Here is a 19,152-nt window from a genome sequence, read left to right on the forward strand (position 1 = left end):
AGGGGAAAACCACCCATTTTCAACATTTTACTATGTCATTAATATACCTTAGAGCTGTTGTGTGGAAATAATAAAAAAGTCCCCCCATTTTGTGTTTCCTAGAACTGTAATTATGAAATCATTAACATGGTGAAACACATCTTGATGACATCATCAAGATGTATTTCACCATGTTAATGATTTTTTTCAGACCTCTAGTTCTAGGAAACACAGAATGGGAGGACTTTTTTGTATTATTTTCACACAACAGCTCTAAGGTATATTAATGACATAGTAAAATGTTGAAAATGAGTGGAATGCCCCTTTAAGAGGATGCATCATAAAAACAACAGGATCTAGATTCTTACAAAGTTCAACGGACAAAATTAATGCAAATGCTTTTCTGAACAGATATGTGTTTATAGATGTTTCTTTCTTTCTTAGTTTCTTCCTTCCATCCATCCATAAGCTGCTTTCTGGAAGGCACAACAGAATGTCCATAAGGGCCATAACCCAAAGCATATTGATATTTTGGAAATATTGTATTTTACTGTATTCCTTTGTGCAGTAGGAATTGTATCAATTACACCTCTGACTGTGGTATACAGTCAGAGTATAGATATAAGCATTGTTGTATTGCTATACTGCCATGCATCTGCTGCTGCATTTTATTAACTTATTAATGTGACAATGTAGACAGGTAGAGGTTTTTAAATTGTTTTGGTTGAAAGGTGTATACCCACCCATCCCTTTTCCCCTCACTGTATATGTTTCTTTTCCCTTTTTACCTCCTTTATGATGAATTCCTGTTCTGTTCTTAATTTGAAGTGTATATTTGTACGTCTCTAAATGTATTGATTAACTGAACAAGGTGGACCCTCTTGTAAACAAGTGTAATGCTTTATTGGGTCGTCCACTCACAGTTAACAGTCTTTGTATTGAGTTGTGCTTGAAATGTACTGTAATTCTGATTTCAATCAATCAATCAATCAATCAATCAAAAAGACAGTTTCAGCCTTACCTCAGTGTGGACACTGATGATGGCCACATGCTGAGACGTTTGAACACTTTTCAATCCCTCATAAAAATGATTGAATTGCCTTTTCATGGGCTCAGGCATTCTCAAACAGAGAATAGGTAAAAGATAAGTCAACGTTTACATAGTATTAGATGCAAGTGTGCCTGAAGTAAGCCAGAGGGCCTTTCCGTTTTCTAGGAAAAAGTATTAACCAGAAGGCAAAGCTCTCTGTCTACCGAGAAATCTTCGTTCATACTCTCACCTATGGTCATGACTCATGACGTGTGTGTGGGTCATGAATATGGATAAGGGCTGATTGAAAAACACTGAACAACCAAATAATTGTCTTGTAGCCTATGTTCTCAAATTCCATCTGAATGCTACAACCTACTTTTAAAGAAATACTGCAAAAGGACTTAAGGACAGACAGTTAAATAAGACAATGTTTGATGTTTGTCATAAATATTTCATATTTTAGATGTTACAGGACTCTGTCTCGTGTTTTATTGATGTATGAAATGTTCTATACAAATTAGGTCAATTCATTCACACATCTGTCTTGTTGTTTTCCTACAGCATATAATCAACATGTGTTGCAGCATGGCCCCCCGAAACCCACACAAGCAGAGGTGGAGGAAATATCAAAGCCCTCGGGTGATTGCATTATCTATTTTGTGTTCAATGTAGTGCTATGGCCGAATTTAGCCCAAGGAGCGTTTTTCATGTAAAACTAATGCAGTTGGAATGGATTCAGAATAATGAAAAAATCCCTCACATGCTGCTTAAAGCATAATGACATTTTGAAAATGTTGAAAAAGTGGTTAACAGTCACCCCTTTTATGGAGCAAATCCAATTATAATGTTTTAGGTGCAGTAGAATAAAAATGTTTCACACTTGGTTGTTGTTCGAACGGGGAACCTCGCGGTTCACCATCCGGCCGCTCTACCCCTGAGCCATTGTCGTACGATGACAATGGCAGAGATAGCAAACAGTGACATTGTCATGCTTGACAATGTTTTTGAGAATTCTCACCTCTGGGTAACATGCCCAAAAGATGGACACCAAGTTGAAAGTGGTTGACAGTCACCCCTTTTATGGAGCAAATCCAATTATGTTTTAGGCGCAGTAGAATAACAATGTTTCACACTTGGTTGTTGTTCTCCTACAGAGCCACAGTCCTCCACACAAGCCCCACCCAAGGAACCAAGTAGGTTATCTAATTTATAAGCACAACTGGACTTTAATACTGCACTTTAATGTGTTTAAATTGTATGCATTTTGTCTTAACAGCTGACTCGAGCAGAAAAGCAAGGAAGGAGGAGAGAAAAGGCAAGTGATCATCACATGTGAAAATGTATCAAATATGATACTGTTACTACTAATATATTACTACTGTTGTGGCTGAGATAGGTCTGTATAGACATTCAGATATCATCATGATACACATATGAATACATGTGATTTTAGTCAATACTGTAGTTTTGAATTACATGTAACAGCAGTGTGGGGACAAAACTGATATACATGTTTCATTTTCATGTTTCTATAGCATCGAGAGACCGTAGGATCCTTCTCCTGGGCCGCCCTGCATCAGGGAAAAGCACCGTTGGCAATGCTGTCTTGGGAAAGAAGCTTTTCCCTGTGCGACCACCTCCTTCTTCAACCACTGTTGAGGAGGCAGAGGATAAACTTTTGAAGAAGACACAGAAGGTGAATGGTAGGAGAGTCACTGTGGTGGACACACAGGGGTTACGAGACCCTGGACACACTGATCAAGAGAGGTACAACAGTGAGTTGTTGACGTGGCTGGCAGAGAGCTACCCTGGCCCCCATGCCTTTGTGTTTGTGATGGACCTGCATGCTTACCAACAGACATTATCACAAGATGCAGACAAGGTGAACTGGGTTACCGAGGGAGCGGCAGAGGAGAGCAGGGCTACACAAGAGACAAAGGAAAACGCACAGACGCAGACAAACGAGCAGCTCAACAAGGGGACTGAACACGAGAGTGACGTGGAAAGGGGAGGAAAGGAAAATGGCGAGGAAGGAACAGAGCAGACACCACCAGTGGGACATCATGAGGAACAGAACCTTAAGACCAGCACGGCTGTGGGTTTGCTGAGCATCCAACAGTATTTCGGGACAGAGGCTTTAAAGTACACCATCTTGGTGTTTACATGCGGAGACAAGTTGAGTCGCAAGCGTCGCAGGGATCTGCTAAAAGATGACCAGCATTTGAAGCAGCTCATTGAGTTGCTTGGAGACGACCAGCATCTAATCAGCAGCAAGAGCTGGGAAAAGAAGGGACAGGGAAAGACACTGATGAAACTTGTAGATGCCATGGTAGTCAAACATGGTGGGAAACACTTCATTGATAACAGCCTCATGGCAATGGCCATAACAGGACAGAAGGAACAAAGGGTCACATTAGCTAGGAAATTGCCAATACCCTTCTTTATACCAATTCCCACTGCCCTTGCAACCCTAGATTTGTCACCAGCGGGAATAGAGAGGTTGAAAAAAATACTAAAGAAAATGGCTCTCGGGGCAGTTGCCGGGGCCGTAGTAGGGGGAGCACTTGGATGTTCCTTGAAGATGGTTACATTTGTCCTGGAGCGAATGGGTCCAAGTATGATGGGTTATGCTGCATTGCTGCTCGGGCCTCTAATATTAGGGAGTTCCTCTGGTTCCTCTGGCGGGCCCATAGATCTCAGTTCTCTTTCTGGTGGAGTCATTGGTGGCTTCTTTTTAATCATGAGCATAGTGGGTGCTGTGTTAGGTAGCATTATCGGTAGCCAAGCAGCACTCCCAACACAGACATGGAAAGAAGCATTAAAGACAGGTGGGATGGCTGTCTACTATAAGGAGAAGGCTTCTTTTTTGCGTGCAGTGGAATCAGTTAAACGCAAAATAAATGGTGCAACTGCGAACCAGGAATCTCAACAGACCGGGGAAGATGGAGTGGGAGGGGACGACACAGAGGAAACGGGACAGATTGAAGATACTCCCACAGAAGAAGCGGATGCTGATGCAGAGAGCAAGGACCAGGAAGCAGGCAACAATGATCAGGAAAATACTGAATCACAATCCAGCACCAGAAAACCTGATCAGCCAAAAGCTACCCCTGAATCGGGATCAAACACCAACAAATCCGATCAGGGAAAAACTACCCCCGAACAGGCATCAAGCACCAGCAAGTCCGATCAAGAAAGGACGACACCCGAATCCGCATCACGCACTGGCAAAACTGATCAGAATGAAACTATTGTCAAATCTGATTCAGAGAAAAAAGCCCAAGACAAAAATGGTCAGACAAACACAAACAACAGCTCTGAAACAGTTGCGGAAAGAACAGCGCAGTCTAATGTGACCGAAACCCATCCCAATGAGGACGCGACCAAATCTAGGCTCAAATCTGGTTCCGAAAAACACGTCCGTTTCAAACAGCCCGTGACATTCGAGGACGGTCCCCTAAAGTCTGACGGCGACAGACCTGAGCAGAATCCAGTGAGCAAATCCGATCACAGGACTACACGCACGCCTTCAGAGGAACACGCCAGTAAGGACATAGACGCAGAAGTCAGTGTTAGAGACCCCGGCTCAGTGAAAAGGCCCAGAGCAGAGACACTGCTTTAAACACAGGTTTAAATGGGCCTGGCCCATTTCCCTTGTAATAATTTCCCACTCAAGTTCATATGGACAATATGTATAATATTAAACAAGTCCACGCCTACAGGACTTTTTATTTTACAATATTGACAGAATCCACTTTGTGTGCTTGTGATTAAAGGTATATTCAGTGATTTCACTTAATTCAAATATCACTTCCTTTTTTGTCCTCCCTAATCCTCCCTACTATAGAGTGTGCTGACCATACTGTATAAGGAGTTCCTCCCTGTCCCCAGTTAACCCCTGGGGGTCAAAAAACGTAGGTTTCGTTTTTGGCTAGGTGGCCCAGCCTTCATCCAATCAGGACAGAGGGGGCTTCCGCCAATCATGATCGAGCGGGCCTTGGTGTGTGTGCTGTCCCCCCACTGTAGTGCGTGCATGTGCACATCTTGTTACTGGGTCAGACCGGGGGGTTTTCAAAATCACCCAAATCAATGAATGCAATGAATGAATTTAAAGTGCGATTTTCAGACGTAAATGCATTCAAAGTGCATGCGACAATATTTGCATCATGGCCAGCAGGTAGTAGCTATACCTACATGTTGAACTTTGTTTGAACTCATTGTAGCAATGAGTTCAAACAAAGTTCAACATCACATTAAGCATAAACTAAATTATACAAGTACAGTACATTAATGGTGTACACTGTGTACACACACACACACACACACACACACACACACACACACACACACACACACACACACACACACACACACACACACACACACACACACACACACACACACACACACACACACACACACACACACACACACACACACACACACACACACACACACACAGTCCTCCTGCCAATAAAAATAAATCTGATTAAGGTTAAAATGACTACTTGGTTAAAATGACTTTTAACCAAGTAGCCTAAATATACCTGTGCTTGCTCAGTGGGGATGTGAGAACCTATTACAGTCTGGTTGTCAACCAGATTAATTGAAAGGGAGAGTTAGTTAGGGCAGGGATGGGCAACTTTGATGATGGAGAGGGCCACTATATGTCCACACCTACTTCATCATTCTATGTACACAAAACAAAAGTAGCTGTGAGACACGTTTTGAGCTTGTAGATCTGCTATATGTTGTTATGTTATAATCATGAGTTGCCCATGTACATCTAAGTCTATGTATTTGAACTTGAGATACAGTGTACTTGGTATGGATTGTGTACTGCCTGTACTGTGGCCTACTTTATGGATAGGCTACGAGAGACATCTCAGCACCAGCAAGGTCAGCCTTGCTGCAGTAGTCATTATCATGTCACGTTTCTATGTCTCATATCTTGTTGTCACGTCATTATGATCCAGCACTATATATGTTCCCTGTTGTGTAATAAACTTTGTGAACCTTTAGCGTGATACTGTCTCGTGTCGCGTTATTGTTCTCCCGGGCCCGCCGCCGCAGTCGCCGTACCGAAGGAATACTTCAACCTGATTATCACTCATCACCCAGCCTGCACACACTACCTGTCTGTCAGAACCAGACGAGGGTCCAGTACTTAGAGATTACAACATATGTGACATGCAGCAAAGGTTGTCGGGATCGGGACTCGAACCCGCGACACGCTGTCAGGCTGCATCGGCAGCCCAGGTGCCCGGATCCCGCTGCCATAGCCGTCTGCATGGGCCTTAAATTAATATTTTTCGTTTACAATGTAAGTCTATGGGAGTGTTTCAACTCTCCAACACAAGTCGAGTCTTAACTATCTCTCTTGTAATAGCTCAGAGCGTCGCAGTCCCGCCCCCTACCAGGGCCCAGGAAATGATTCCCTGTTCATTTTCCTCTTTGTAATTATTTGTTTGGTCCAAAATATTGTGTTTGTTGTCATGAGTTGTCACAACTCGAGTTGGCTTTGTCCGCGGCGTTAACCGTCTTTAAATAAATACTTTTTGAAATGTCTATGGGAAAAATGCATTGGGAATAATTTCCTAGAGGTTACACGTAACATGTTGTAAGAAATCACACGGGTGTGATTTCTTAAGATAATGATAACCATCAACAATCAACTGAAATGCACATCAACAGCAGTAGTGGGAAATGTAGAAAAATAAATACTACATTTATTTTAAGTATTAATACTGCAATGTAGAAATAGTAAAATACCGTGACGACTGTGGCTCAAGAGGTAGAGCAGGTCGTCCAATGATCCATGGGTCGGCGGTTCGAATCCCGGCTCCTCCTGTCTACATGTCGAAGTGTCCTTGGGCAAGACACTGAACCCCAAATTGCTCCCGATGTGCTGGTTGGTACCTTGCATGGCTTCCGCCGCAATCGGTGTATGAATGTGTGTGTGAATGGGTGAATGTAATGCACAATCTATGTAAAGCGCCTTGGATAAAGGCGCTATATAAATGCACCATTTACCATTTTACCATTTACCGTTACAATTAAGTAAAAGTCCGGAATTCTAAATTTACTTGAGTAAAAGTACAAAAGTATCGGAATCAAAATGTACTTAAAAAGTAGAAAGTACAAATGTATACAAATCTTTTGAAAATAGCAGAACTACTAGCTCACTATGTGTCACATTCATTCAAATGTAAGAAAACCCTGTGTTGTACGTCTAGTTTGTAGGACATTGTGGTATTTCGTAGCCATGGGTTCCAGCCTGATTTGCTGCGTTGTCACTCACTTTGTGACATTTCAGATCAGTGGAATGCAGCAAATCAGGCTGGAACCCAAGCTAGGTATTTCGTACATAAATCACATCTATCTACATCACATCTAAAAGAAAACTGCCAAATTTATTACATGTATTTACATCGCCAATTGAAAAAAATTCTATTGTTTATTTTGTACTTTGTACAAAAAATATACAAAGCAAATGTCAGGCCACATCTCTGCTGCCTTAGTGGAGGCCTGTGCTCTACTGCAGTGGTTCTCAAACTGTTTACCTTGTAGATCTGCTATTTTCACTACTTTTGACAAAATATTTGAAAAACCTTTTAGGGACTTTGTTTTTAATCTTCTGAAATATGAATAATAAAAAAACTAAATATAGGAAACAAAAAAAAGAAAAGGGAAATCATGCAACCCATAAATGTTGGACCCACACATGGGTCCCCGGCCCACTGTTTTGGAAACTACTGTGTAGTGTGTACTTTCTTGTTGTAAAGACACACTTAGGCCTTAGGGGCATGTGTGTGTGTGTGCACCAAGCAAGAAATTGCTTGGTGTGGAAAGGAACAAAACGCTTGAGTTATGTATTAAGAACACACACACATTTGTGTTTGTAAATATTTATGTTAGGCCTCATGATACATACACGTATACAGGTGACATTCTTTCAAAACCAACAGAAAACAGTGCATTCATGGTCCAGCTGAGACTCTGAGAAACGGGACGTCACTCAGACAACCTGTGAGTTGCACAAAAAGACCCCAGAGGGGCTCAATTTTCCTCCATGCTAAACCCCTTATCCCTAAACTTCTTTGCCTTTTTTTTTTACTACTTTGCAAAACGTTTTTGAATAATTAAAATGGCCAGTCTACAAGCTCACAACGTGTCAATGTAGATTGGCTAGTTGAACTATTCAAAAATGTTTTTCAAAATAGTAAAAAAAGGCAAAGAAGTTAAGGGATAAGGGGTTTAGCGGTGGAAATATAAAGTACAAGCTTTATATGGCCATGTTTGTTTGTTTTTATGTTTGATGATTTGACGATGATGGCGATGATGATGATGATGATGATGATGAGTTATTTTAGAACGGTATTAGAATTTTACACTCACTTTTAATTATTTGTCATTACAAAATTAACTCTTGTTTTATAAAAAGAACAGCATTTGTCCTTTACATATTTATTTGAGAGGCGCCTATACCGCTCAACGAGTGGCTTTGTGTGTTTGTGTGTCTATGCATTATAACTCTGCCCCCCATTCAAGTCGAGGACAAAATAAATTACTATGACATCATGGGGGCCACCACATCAAATACTTTTAGTGGGTGCAGCAGTGAACTCAAGGCACCCCTCACTTCAGATAGGGGTGTCATTTTGTATATACGATTACATTTGATTTGTCTATTTGTTTGTCTTTTGTCTTATGTGTTCATAGAAAAATACACCCGCACACTGTAGATCTGTTCGTTACAGGAGAACAAATGTATATAGAGGCAACGTTTTGGTCACTATACAGACTTTCTTCAGGACCTGTTCGTAAGCCTCTATCTACTCTAGGTGTGCGAGCTTCGAAAAAAGCGTGTGAAGTGAGGGTCACCTACCAACGGAATTGTCCGTTAATACTGTATTAAATATACAAAATCAACCATTATCAGGACGTTGGAATGTGGCTAATATGGCCATACTGGCATACTAGACATTGTGGTGTTTGGCTGTATTCCCCCGGACTGCACACATGCAGGGTGCGGTGCAGACATAGCCTGGTCAAGGACTCCCCCTGCTGAACGTGTCATTTCCAACTCTATTGTCAGGGCATGGAAATTAGGGGCTACTAATATTTACTATTCTCTGCATATCGGGACGTAACTCGGACGGCGCTGAGTCGGGTCTCGGTGGCCTTCACAATGCTCGGCATGGCTCGCTCGGCGGTGCCTCACGTGGCTCAAGGCCATCAGACACGGCGCGCCTCCGTCATTGACACAAAAAGCAAACGCTAACATTAGAGACCTGCGGATGGCGGATTTAGCCGCGGTTAACCACAGTTTAGGGTGGATTTGGGTCATTCAAATATATTATAAATTAATATTGGATAAACCGCGGGTGAAATAATGCGGGAAATAAATGAATGGCATCTATCTATAGGCTTATTATAGCTTTTAAAACGCACAAAATCTTAGCAAAATCTCGGAATCTGCAATCCGCGGGTGGTTGCGGATTTATAAATTGGAATAGTTAATTATTGCGGGCGGTTAACGGGTGGATTATTAATATGCACACGTGGATGCGGGTGACAAAAAAGTTAATCTGCAGGTCTCTAGCTCCCATAGTTTCTCTTCCGGATTTCCCAGTATGTTGATTATCACATACTGGGGGTATTTCTAAGGTGCTGATTACGAACATTTTCTTGATTATCGGGTGATAACATCCGAAACGGGTGCACCTACTGGATGAGCGTCACTGCCTTAAGCAAACATTAAAAGTCCAGACTTGGCTGCCACATGACGTCACATGGGGTCCTGTTCTTTCTGAAAGCCAGACGTTGAAGGGGCTAGCGGAAGTAAAAAAAAAGAAAATCTCCATCAGTGGTTTGGAACGCGTCATCCCAAAGCCTATATCGCTTGTGCAAGGACGTGCTGTGATTGGCCAGTAGACAGTTGGGGGCAAACGCTCTCACCCAAACATGATTCACGATTCTGTGCCTATCGGTACATAACTCGGACGGCGCTCAAGCAAAATTCGCAACGTTCGGCATGGTGACTCGCCTCTGGTGGTTCAAGTTTGCTTGAGACTATACTTTATCGGCTACTGGAGAAGCTTAGGTGCTAATTCATCTAAAAGTGCCAAATATTGCACAGATGTAGCCCAGGGCACATGCTCTAATGATTTAGCTAGGGTGCCTGAGCCAGCAACCTTCGGGGTGGCCACAGCGGCCAATTCCATATGTCCACCATTAATAACCTATATAAGTAAAAAAAGAAATAAATTAAGTAGCATGTGACGTGTCAAACTAGGGGGGTTTCATGATTCTGATTACATTCCAAGCATTAGTTTTGCCCGAAAAACAGGAGTGTTCTTCGTGCAAAACTAATGCTTGGAATGGATGCAGAATCAAGAAAACCCTCTAGTTTGACATGTCACATGCTACTTAAAACATAATGAAATATAGGTTGTTAATGGTCGTCATATGGATTTGGCCGTTGTGGCAACCCCGAAGGTCACCGGCTCAGGCGCCTAGCTAAATCATTAGAGCAAGCCTTGGGCTACATCTGTGCAAAATTTGGCGCTTTTAGACAAATTAGCACAAAATCACCCTTATCTCTCCCTAAGCTCCTCCAATAGGCCACAAAAATACAAAAATAGGCACGACCAAGTGCTCAGCAAGCTGGCAGAGGTGCTGGAGAAAAGTGGCCAGGAGGCCAATAACGTGAATCCAAATAAGGAGCCGACAGAGGAACCACTTCCTCAGGCAGGGGGAACCTGCAGAACACTCCAGCAAGAGATCATCACCCTCAGTGAGTGGTGCTCAAATTCATCATACATCACATTCCACGCCCAGCCAATTTCCGTGGAACAAACACACAAAGCTGGGAATAGGAGGGGCTAGCGCCCCTCAAAAGTTAATACAATAAAAAATGGGGGGAAAAATTAATAGGGAATTGGTATGACTAATTGAGTAGAAAAAGAAAGAACGAAAAAATTATCGAGGTAAAAAAAAGACAAAAAAAAGTACATACCATAACACCCAAAAAATGCGATTTATAATGTTCAAGTTCAAATGTGACGTTCAGCCAAGCAGTGCAGCTGCAACAATTCTGCGGAGGGAGATTTGCTAGAAGTCATGGTGAGTGATGACCTTATGTGCCACGTACGAGGCAGTGAAGAGGTAACAGGAACCGGGTCTTTGAAGTGAAAACACTGTAATTGCTCCTTACTGTGCTGTTGTTTTCCGCTGATGAAGGCTGAAAATAGCTTCAGTGGTACAAAGAGCTCCAAAGCACAATGGCCCAGTCTCAGTGGAACAGTGCTGCTGTGTACAATATCCACAAAGACTAAATGGACAACTTACTACTCAACCAATTACTCAGCAATTCATTGCAGCTAACTGTCGGTAGTCTTTCTCGCGGTGGTCCTCGTGGTCCGTGTCACGGCGCCAGCTGGCTGGCTCGTTGGCGTCGTCTGTGCCACCTCTCCTCCAGAAAGTGCCGTCGTCTCTCTGCGGGCGACGCTCTCTGGCGCTGTCGCCGGGTCTGTCCTCTCCCTCGCCCTCACCACCTTCCTCTTTGGCCTTGTCTCTGTCCCGCCAACCACCATCAGCACCGCGTTTAAGGCCCCTGGAGATGTCCATGCCTCTGCGGGGCACTCTATCTTTGTCAAACCTGCGTCGGGAGCCTTGGTTATCATCGAAGGCGCGCCTGGGGTGCTCCTCCTCACCTCCACGCCACAGGGCTCGCTCCTCTTCAGAGTCCCGATGGGGACCCCTGTCATCTCTGCCTCTGCGGGTCACGTCCTCTCGTCTCTCTTCTTTGTCATCTTTACGGCCCTCCTGTCTCCATGTCTGAGCTGTCACTCCTAAGGGAACCCTCCTCTCCTCTTCACGGCGGCGTTCGCGCTCCTCAATCTCCTGCTGACGGGCACGCTGTTTGCCCGCCTGCTCCTCGAGCTTGCGCAGGCGTTCCTGGTACTTCCTATCCTCCTCCTTGCGCTGCTCCTGCTCAATGCGCTCCTGTTCCTCTTGCACTTTCCGTAGTTTTTCCTCCTTGATATGCCGGGCTTCTTCCTCTTTCTGTTGGTACATGGCTTTTCTATTATGCTCTTTGCGTTGCATCTTCCTTTCCTCAAGAAGCTTCTTCCTTTCCTCCATCAAGCGTTCATTGAATTTCTTCAGCTTTCCCTCATGGGATGCTGATATTTTGGACACAAAGACTGCTTTATCCTCCATCATCCTGGACATGCACCCCTTTTGCTCCAAGTTTTTCTCATGCTCCACTCTCATGTTGCTTATCCTCTCTTCCTTCTGAAGCTCCCACATCTCCATATCCTTGACACGCTGCTCCTCATAGGCCTTTTTGATGAGAGGAATCTCCTCGATACATTTTGCACGCTCAAAATAGTCAATCTTCTTCTCTTGTTTCTTTAGACGGTCTTGAAGTTTCTTCTTGTCCTTCTCCAACTGCTCCACCTGTTTGGCCACAATGAAGTTCTGGTCCAGCTCCTCAATGTCCTCAATATCAATATCTTTGAAGGCTTTGGCTCCCAGTTCGGTCTTCTTGATCTGCTCCAGCCTGTCGCGCACCGTCTTTTTCTTTATCTGTTCGTGCTCCTGCATAATGCGCTCCCTCTCGCGATCCTTGGCCTCCTGGCGCAGGTACTCCTCTGCCTTACGGACTTTCTGCATCTTGGCCTCGCACTGCTCCTGCTCCTCCTTCCCTTGCTGGATGTTCAGGCTCTCTAGGTGCTCCTTACGCTCCTCGATCGTCCGTCTGCGGGCCAGGATGCGCTGGTGCTCCTTGCGGCCGTTATTCAGGTAGGCAGCGATGGCCTGCTGCTTCTGCAACTCACACTTTTGCAGGATAGAGGCAGGCTTGATGATTTGGATGGCATTAGCCAGGGAAGCGTAGATGGCCGTCAGCTGGTTCCTGATCTGCTCCGAGGGCAAGTTCTGCAAGAACGGACCAACTGGGGAGTCCTCTTTGGTTGAGTGATTCAGGCACGAACCAAAACTCAAGGTACGAGAGGCATGGTCAATTCGAACCTGCAAATCACAGAGTCGGGCAGCATCCGCGATGGAGTGCTCCAGCTCGAAATCATTCATGAATGGAACCATGGAGGCCAGATGGTTGAACTCAATGCTCTGATAGATCTGAGAAACCTGTTGCAACAGCCGAATGACGGTGTTATTCTGCAGGTGAGGGATATACTGCTGGAGGTCGGTCTCCTTCTCTGCTTGGCCTCTCACCCAGTTCAACACCGTGGCCACTCTCTCACTGAGGTTAAGTGGGTGGAAGTCTACCTCCAGCCAGCTGTAAAGCTCCTTCACTTCAGGTGCAACGTACTGCTGCATGTTTAAATTCACCATGTCATTGATAAGGCTCTGGCGTGTCGGTGGGGACTGCAGGAACTCTAAAATGTTGGCCAGCTTGTGGTGTTTCTCCACAACAACGCCATCCATGTCCAGGAAACGAGCAATGTCTGTGCGTTCAGGGGTTATGGGGATAGACAGAGTGGCCAGAAGGACCCTGGTGGACATCCTCTGCATCTCCTCCTGGGTGAGGTTCTTGCTCATCTCCGCAGAGAGATTGTAGAGGCGATGGAGGGTGCAAGCATGGAGGAGAACATTCCCACACTTCCAGAATGCAGTAGACAACTTGTTGTAGTAGTTGGCCATCAGTTTGGGTTTTGGAGGCTTCTTGGACAGGGCAAATACGCTGTTGATGTCCTCAGCAGACTTGAAGGCTTCCTGCCAGAGCTCCATGCTTATGGCAGTGTCTAGCTTCACCAGTCGTGTCTCCAAGAGCATAGATTGGCTATCATAGTTGTCCAGTTTGATTGCAGTGCTCTGGTTGTGGTTGCGCTGCTGTTTAGAGTTGTAGCGCAAGCTATCACAGAGCTTTCGGAAGTCACTCTTGCGGGTGTACTGAAGGCAGAACTTGAACGCCTGCTGGGCAATGTCATGGTAGAGGCGCTCCACCTTGCAGTTGTTAAACAGCAAGTCAAGGCAATGGCGGTAGGACTCCCATAGGAACCTCACCCGGGGGGTGAGCAATTGGTTGTCAATCCGATCATGAGTATCCTCTCCACTCACAGCACTCAGAAGCACACTCTCTGGTGTCTGAATGTTAATCAGATTGTTTGTGTCCAGTGCCCTCTTCTGAGACTCTTCTTTGGCAGTCTTTGTCTTCTCCTCGGCCATCTTCAGGTAAGCCCTGATCACATCTTCAAGAGATTTGGTGTTCGTCTGTTGGCAAATGGTCTTGTACTGGTAGAGCCCCTCTTTGGCCACAGGGCTTTGGCCCAGATCCACACAGAGCTGCAGGTACTTGAGCATAATGTGCTCATGGATCTTCGTCCATGTCCGATGCGTCTTGTTCTTTATGAACATTTCCAGAGATTGCAAAGTGGACCACTTCTCACTTCGGCCCTCCAGGGCATCGCATGCTTGCTTGAGAGCATCTTCTGGGTTTTGATAGTACTTTGGCATTTTGTTTTCACGTGTAGATCCGGTGTTTCAGTCGTGTACTTCTTCTTTGACAAACGAGCATGCGCTGCCGTACTTCTGAGTAAAGACTGTGTGTAAGGGTTGATATATAATGGTTGCCACAGTGGGCCTCATGTGACGTCACTGAGTGTAAGTGCAGATATGGACTCGTATATGTCATACATATATACATGACTGATGTCATACTGTTGGGTTGCTCAAATGTGGGGTTCCACCCGACCTGTGTGACAAATTTGCGAATCAGTGATGTAGATGCCCTTTCCTTCTTTACATGGCCCTGGTGTCCTGATGGCTGTGCTAGGGCCCACAGTTTTAGCCGTAGTCTTTTGAATAAAATGTCATTAAGTTTTAGTCGGTCATCTGAAATGTTTTAGTTTTAGTCAAATTTTATTTTAATTTTATATGTTGATAAAAAATCACACCCGTGTGAACTGAGTGGTGCAGTGACGTCACACACTAATCATAGCAACCATGCTCACCTGTGCGTGGGGCCACGTACAGGTACCACGTACAGGTACACGGGTACATACACGGGTACAGACAAAGCTGGTTGTTGGAGTGGTTTGCACCACTCAAAAATATGTTGGTGATATATTTTCTCCTTGATGGTGACGTAATGCCTGATTTTACACTTGATCTACAAGCTTCACAACGGCTTTTATGTTTGGTTGAGACGCGTTGTGACAACGCGTCGCAACCAAACATAAAATGTCTTGTCTTTTAGTTCTACTGGAACTACTATAGTCTCGTAGTTATGGTAGTTTACTAGTCTAGCATGCCTATTTGTTGGCGCCCGGTCAAGGTTCAGTTAACCCTGGTTAACTGAAAGAACTACTAGCAAAATGGTTGCCAGGTGGGGTCTTCTGTTCTGTCCTATTAAGTTGAATAAGTTCACCAACGTTAAACCGCTGCATGCTTCACACACACAGACTTCACACAGTGCCGTGATGGGACGTTCCATGCACCCCTTTTCTCTCATACTAAAAACACCATTGGCCTCTTATTCCTACCTTCCTATGAAAGCTTTAATGCAGTACAGTAAGTACACTTAAACATGTGCCGTATTATCTGACAACATTTGAGGTGAGAATTATAGGCAATGCATTAACATAAACATGATTTTGCACTGCCTTGGAGCAGTGTGGATCTTCATTGCACTTGCGTTGCACGCTGCCTTGCAAGTGTAACCCAGGGTTGAAAAGACCTGAAATGTGTCCCAAACATAATGTTTATTTTATATGGTGAGCCATATTAATTATATTAAGACACTATAGTTAAGATAAGCTGTCAGGATACAAATGGTTAATATATATCATTAATCTAAACTAAAGATGTCAACTATTGTGAAGTCCTTATTTTGAGATGAGTGCTTTTATTTTGAACATGACACTTCCTGTTTGAGCAAGCTAAGCCCTGTGTGCAGACCAAGCAACTTCTTTTCTGAGCCACATGAGTGAGAGAAGAGACAGCAGCTACTGACTGAGTGAAGCCACAAGACAGTATTTAGTAACAAAATAGTTGTAAAACTCAAGCTAGAACAGTCTGCTGACTGTATTACCCAGAATCTCTTCTGGGTAAAGCCAGAGTGACCTGGTGTCGAAGTTTGTGTTTGTTGGAGAGATACCCATGGTCAGGTTTTTGATTCTGCTGATGTCCAGCATGGCGAGCTAAACCCACGGAGATGAACCAGAAGATAATTGCATGCAGAAGATTGGAGAGTTGATCCGCTGACTGTCTCGATACCCACACAATCCAACTCACTCAACGGTGTGGTAGGAAAATCAGAACTCCACTGCACATATTGTGCAGTAGGACGAGTACACATACCACCCCACAGTGGTGTGAACTGAACTATTAGTGGTGGTGAATCAAACAATTGGTTCTACAGTATATGCTGAGTGCACATCAGTAACAGAGACTGAAGGGAACTTGAATTTAGATATTGGCCAATTAGGATTTATTTTTGTTTTGATACCCGGGTCTGTATTTTCTATTTGAATTGAATTGAGTAATTGTATGTGTGTTTTATTATTTTTCTATTTCATAATTACATTTATTAATATTAAAAAGGGAAGTGTTCACAGTTCATTAACTTCCAACAAGAGATGAAACTGTACACTGGTGTTTATTCTGGTACCTGGCTCCATAGTCGATCCTAGCACTTCTGGTAACTAGTCCAAAACCCAGCATAAATATAGCAGGTATTTATATTTATGCTATAGCCATAACCCCTCTATTGTAACGGGTCACACAGGTTACACAAGCATGCATGTAAGCAATGGCAGTGTAGTTGCATTTAGCGGGACAGGACGGTTGGCTGAGACACTCCCAGCCCCCGTTTGAAAAGGATATACCGTACATCCGACATGAAGCGGTTGCAAAAATGCATTTAATTTAGGCTTTAAAGAACCATCACTAATCCAACCATTCACAAATTACATTTATTTGGTACCCAGTTTATGAATATGTTTGTGTCCAGTCTTAGTCTCGCGTAGCCAGACAATTATTCCACAATCTCCGAATGCTATATAGAGTCTGGAACTACACCTCCCGAAATCCAAGTAAGGAAGCTGCCATTTCCGTTCATGCAGCACACTATATGTGCTTAGATGATTTTTATTTATATTAGGATACATTTGCGCGACTGTAAAGACAAAATGGAAGTGGTGGGGAGGCTCCACTTCCGCTTTAAATTTGACTCATGATAGAGCTTCCGTTGCTTCAGACTGTATGACGGAAGCATTTGGAAATTGGGAGAGGCTAGGGCAACGTAAGACTAATTTAGTCTACATGATACATTTTCAACACATGCTGCTAGTTCCTCTTGTCAGCAGACTCCAGAACAGCGGCAGCACAGTCCTTGGCTTCCTGGAGCAGAGCCTGTATGCGCTCCTGTGTCTGTAGAACATAGAATAGTTACAGGTTGTTAGAATGCTGAACTCTTTCTAATAGACGGGCGTCAGGTGTGGTTTGAAAATTTAAATATGTCTTCCCTGTGTATTTTTGGTTTTTTAAAAGGCCCAATCGAGGCCCAGGTCCAAAGGCCTGATCAAAATTACAGTGAAATAGTGACATCACAATATCGTGGAGAGATAGAGCACCGAAGTCCTGACGTCACTGCCCTCTACTACCAGTAGAGGGCAGTGAGCGCCTAGGTTCATGTATGTTTTTATAAGCATTGTACTCTCCAAAGGGGGATTTTAGATCGCCTCATATAAGAACTGTGTTTGAAAAATAAACCGATCACCCGGGCCTTTTCACTCATATGGATATGAAGCATCGACTGAAGGTGGAAATGTACAAATATACCCAAAGAGTAACAAAATAAGCGTTAGAAACGAGCCAAACAACCCAGAGACTACATTTCCGGGTAGGCTGCTTCTGCCCGCAGCCCGTCGCACAACAGAAACTGAACGTTAATTACGTTTATTTTTATTTTTATTTTATTGATATATAATGTATCGTGGTTAGTACGAGTCGAGTCACCACCAGCTGAGCTTACGTCAACGAGGAATCTCAGGAACGCAATATGTTGACAGCTGGGCGTGACGTATATGCTCAGCGACATTGCATTCATATGTAGTTTCAAGGCTTTTGCGGTCACATTAATTCCATTTTCTCTAGAAACTGGCTGTATCAAATATGAATGGACATCATTAACGACGCACAGCCACTCCCCTGACAGAAACGCCGAGGTGGTCGGTTTATTTTTCAAACACAGTTCTTATATGAAGCGACCTAAAATCGCCGTTTGGGGATCTCAATGCAAATAAACAAATACATGAACCTGGAGATTGACGACCTCTACTGAAAGTGACGTCAGACTTCGGAGCTCGTATCGTCTTGACCGGTGGTTCCCAACCACCGGTCTGCGGACCGGTGTCGGTCCGCGGGACATGTGACACTGGTACGCGAGAAGGGAATCCCAAGTTTTCCCGACCGTCACCAGGATTTTCCAAACAGCGGTGAAAAGTTGACTCTGTCCGGTCGAATGAAAATACCAAGGATTCGTCAGCGGACGCGCCAGTGACTGTCATTTATGAACGGCTTCGACTCCGTCTTACTTCCGTGTTGCGTAGCATAACGGTGACATCACTGTCCAATCCTTGGTATCATTACCAAGTATCATTATCATGCGTGCTCAGCGAGCAGCAGCAGGGGAACAACGGCAGGCAGCTGCAGCCTATTTTATCATGCTCGCACTAATGAAACAAAACATTACACGGTGACTGTACAGGATTATTATTTCATGTCCAAACCTTCAAGTATCAGAAGATGATGTTACCCAGGTAAAGTAATGTGTCACTCTGCATGTTTAACTAAAGTTTTCCCACATGTCCAAAGTAATTTCTGAAAAAGACATAAGTCTAACCGTTTTTTCAAATACTATCATTGTTATTGCCAATACGTTTTTTACACTTGTACTAGAGTAAATTTAGAATTCTGGACTTTTACTTGTAACGGAGTCTATATCTTGCAGTATTGATACTTTTACTAAAGTAAACATTGTGAGTACTTATTTCTCCACCACTGAGTATTATGTGAGCTACTTACGGCATTTTTGAAGTGTTGGTCTGTGATGTCCTTCAGGTTGATGACAACGTTGTAATACGCTCCGAACACCGCAGTCTCCAACG

At 43.9% G+C, this 19,152-nt stretch overlaps 2 protein-coding genes across 2 annotated transcripts in view; both read right to left on the minus strand.

Moving 5' to 3' along the window:
• Window positions 1–11,380: 11,380 nt before the first annotated feature.
• Window positions 11,381–14,497, minus strand: LOC306937199 (eukaryotic translation initiation factor 3 subunit A-like; the record flags this gene model as incomplete). Its single annotated transcript, XM_079520865.1, has 1 exon — window positions 11,381–14,497. One exon carries the CDS (start codon window positions 14,495–14,497, stop codon window positions 11,381–11,383), a length of 3,117 nt encoding a protein of 1,038 aa, XP_079376991.1.
• Window positions 14,498–17,329: 2,832 nt separating this feature from the next.
• Window positions 17,330–19,152, minus strand: part of ftcd (formimidoyltransferase cyclodeaminase) — a gene marked incomplete at both ends in the record, with an annotated part of 13,171 nt that continues 11,348 nt past the window's right edge. Inside the window, 2 exons of the mRNA XM_079520866.1 lie at window positions 17,330–17,413; window positions 19,070–19,152. The exon at window positions 19,070–19,152 is cut by the window's right edge and continues 13 nt beyond it. Of these exons, the coding sequence (XP_079376992.1) occupies window positions 17,330–17,413; window positions 19,070–19,152 (167 nt within the window). The remainder of the gene's footprint in view (window positions 17,414–19,069) is intronic.

Source organism: Electrona antarctica, assembly GCF_951216825.1.
Source record: "Electrona antarctica genome assembly, chromosome: 14".
NCBI classification, from domain to species: Eukaryota; Metazoa; Chordata; class Actinopteri; order Myctophiformes; family Myctophidae; genus Electrona; species Electrona antarctica.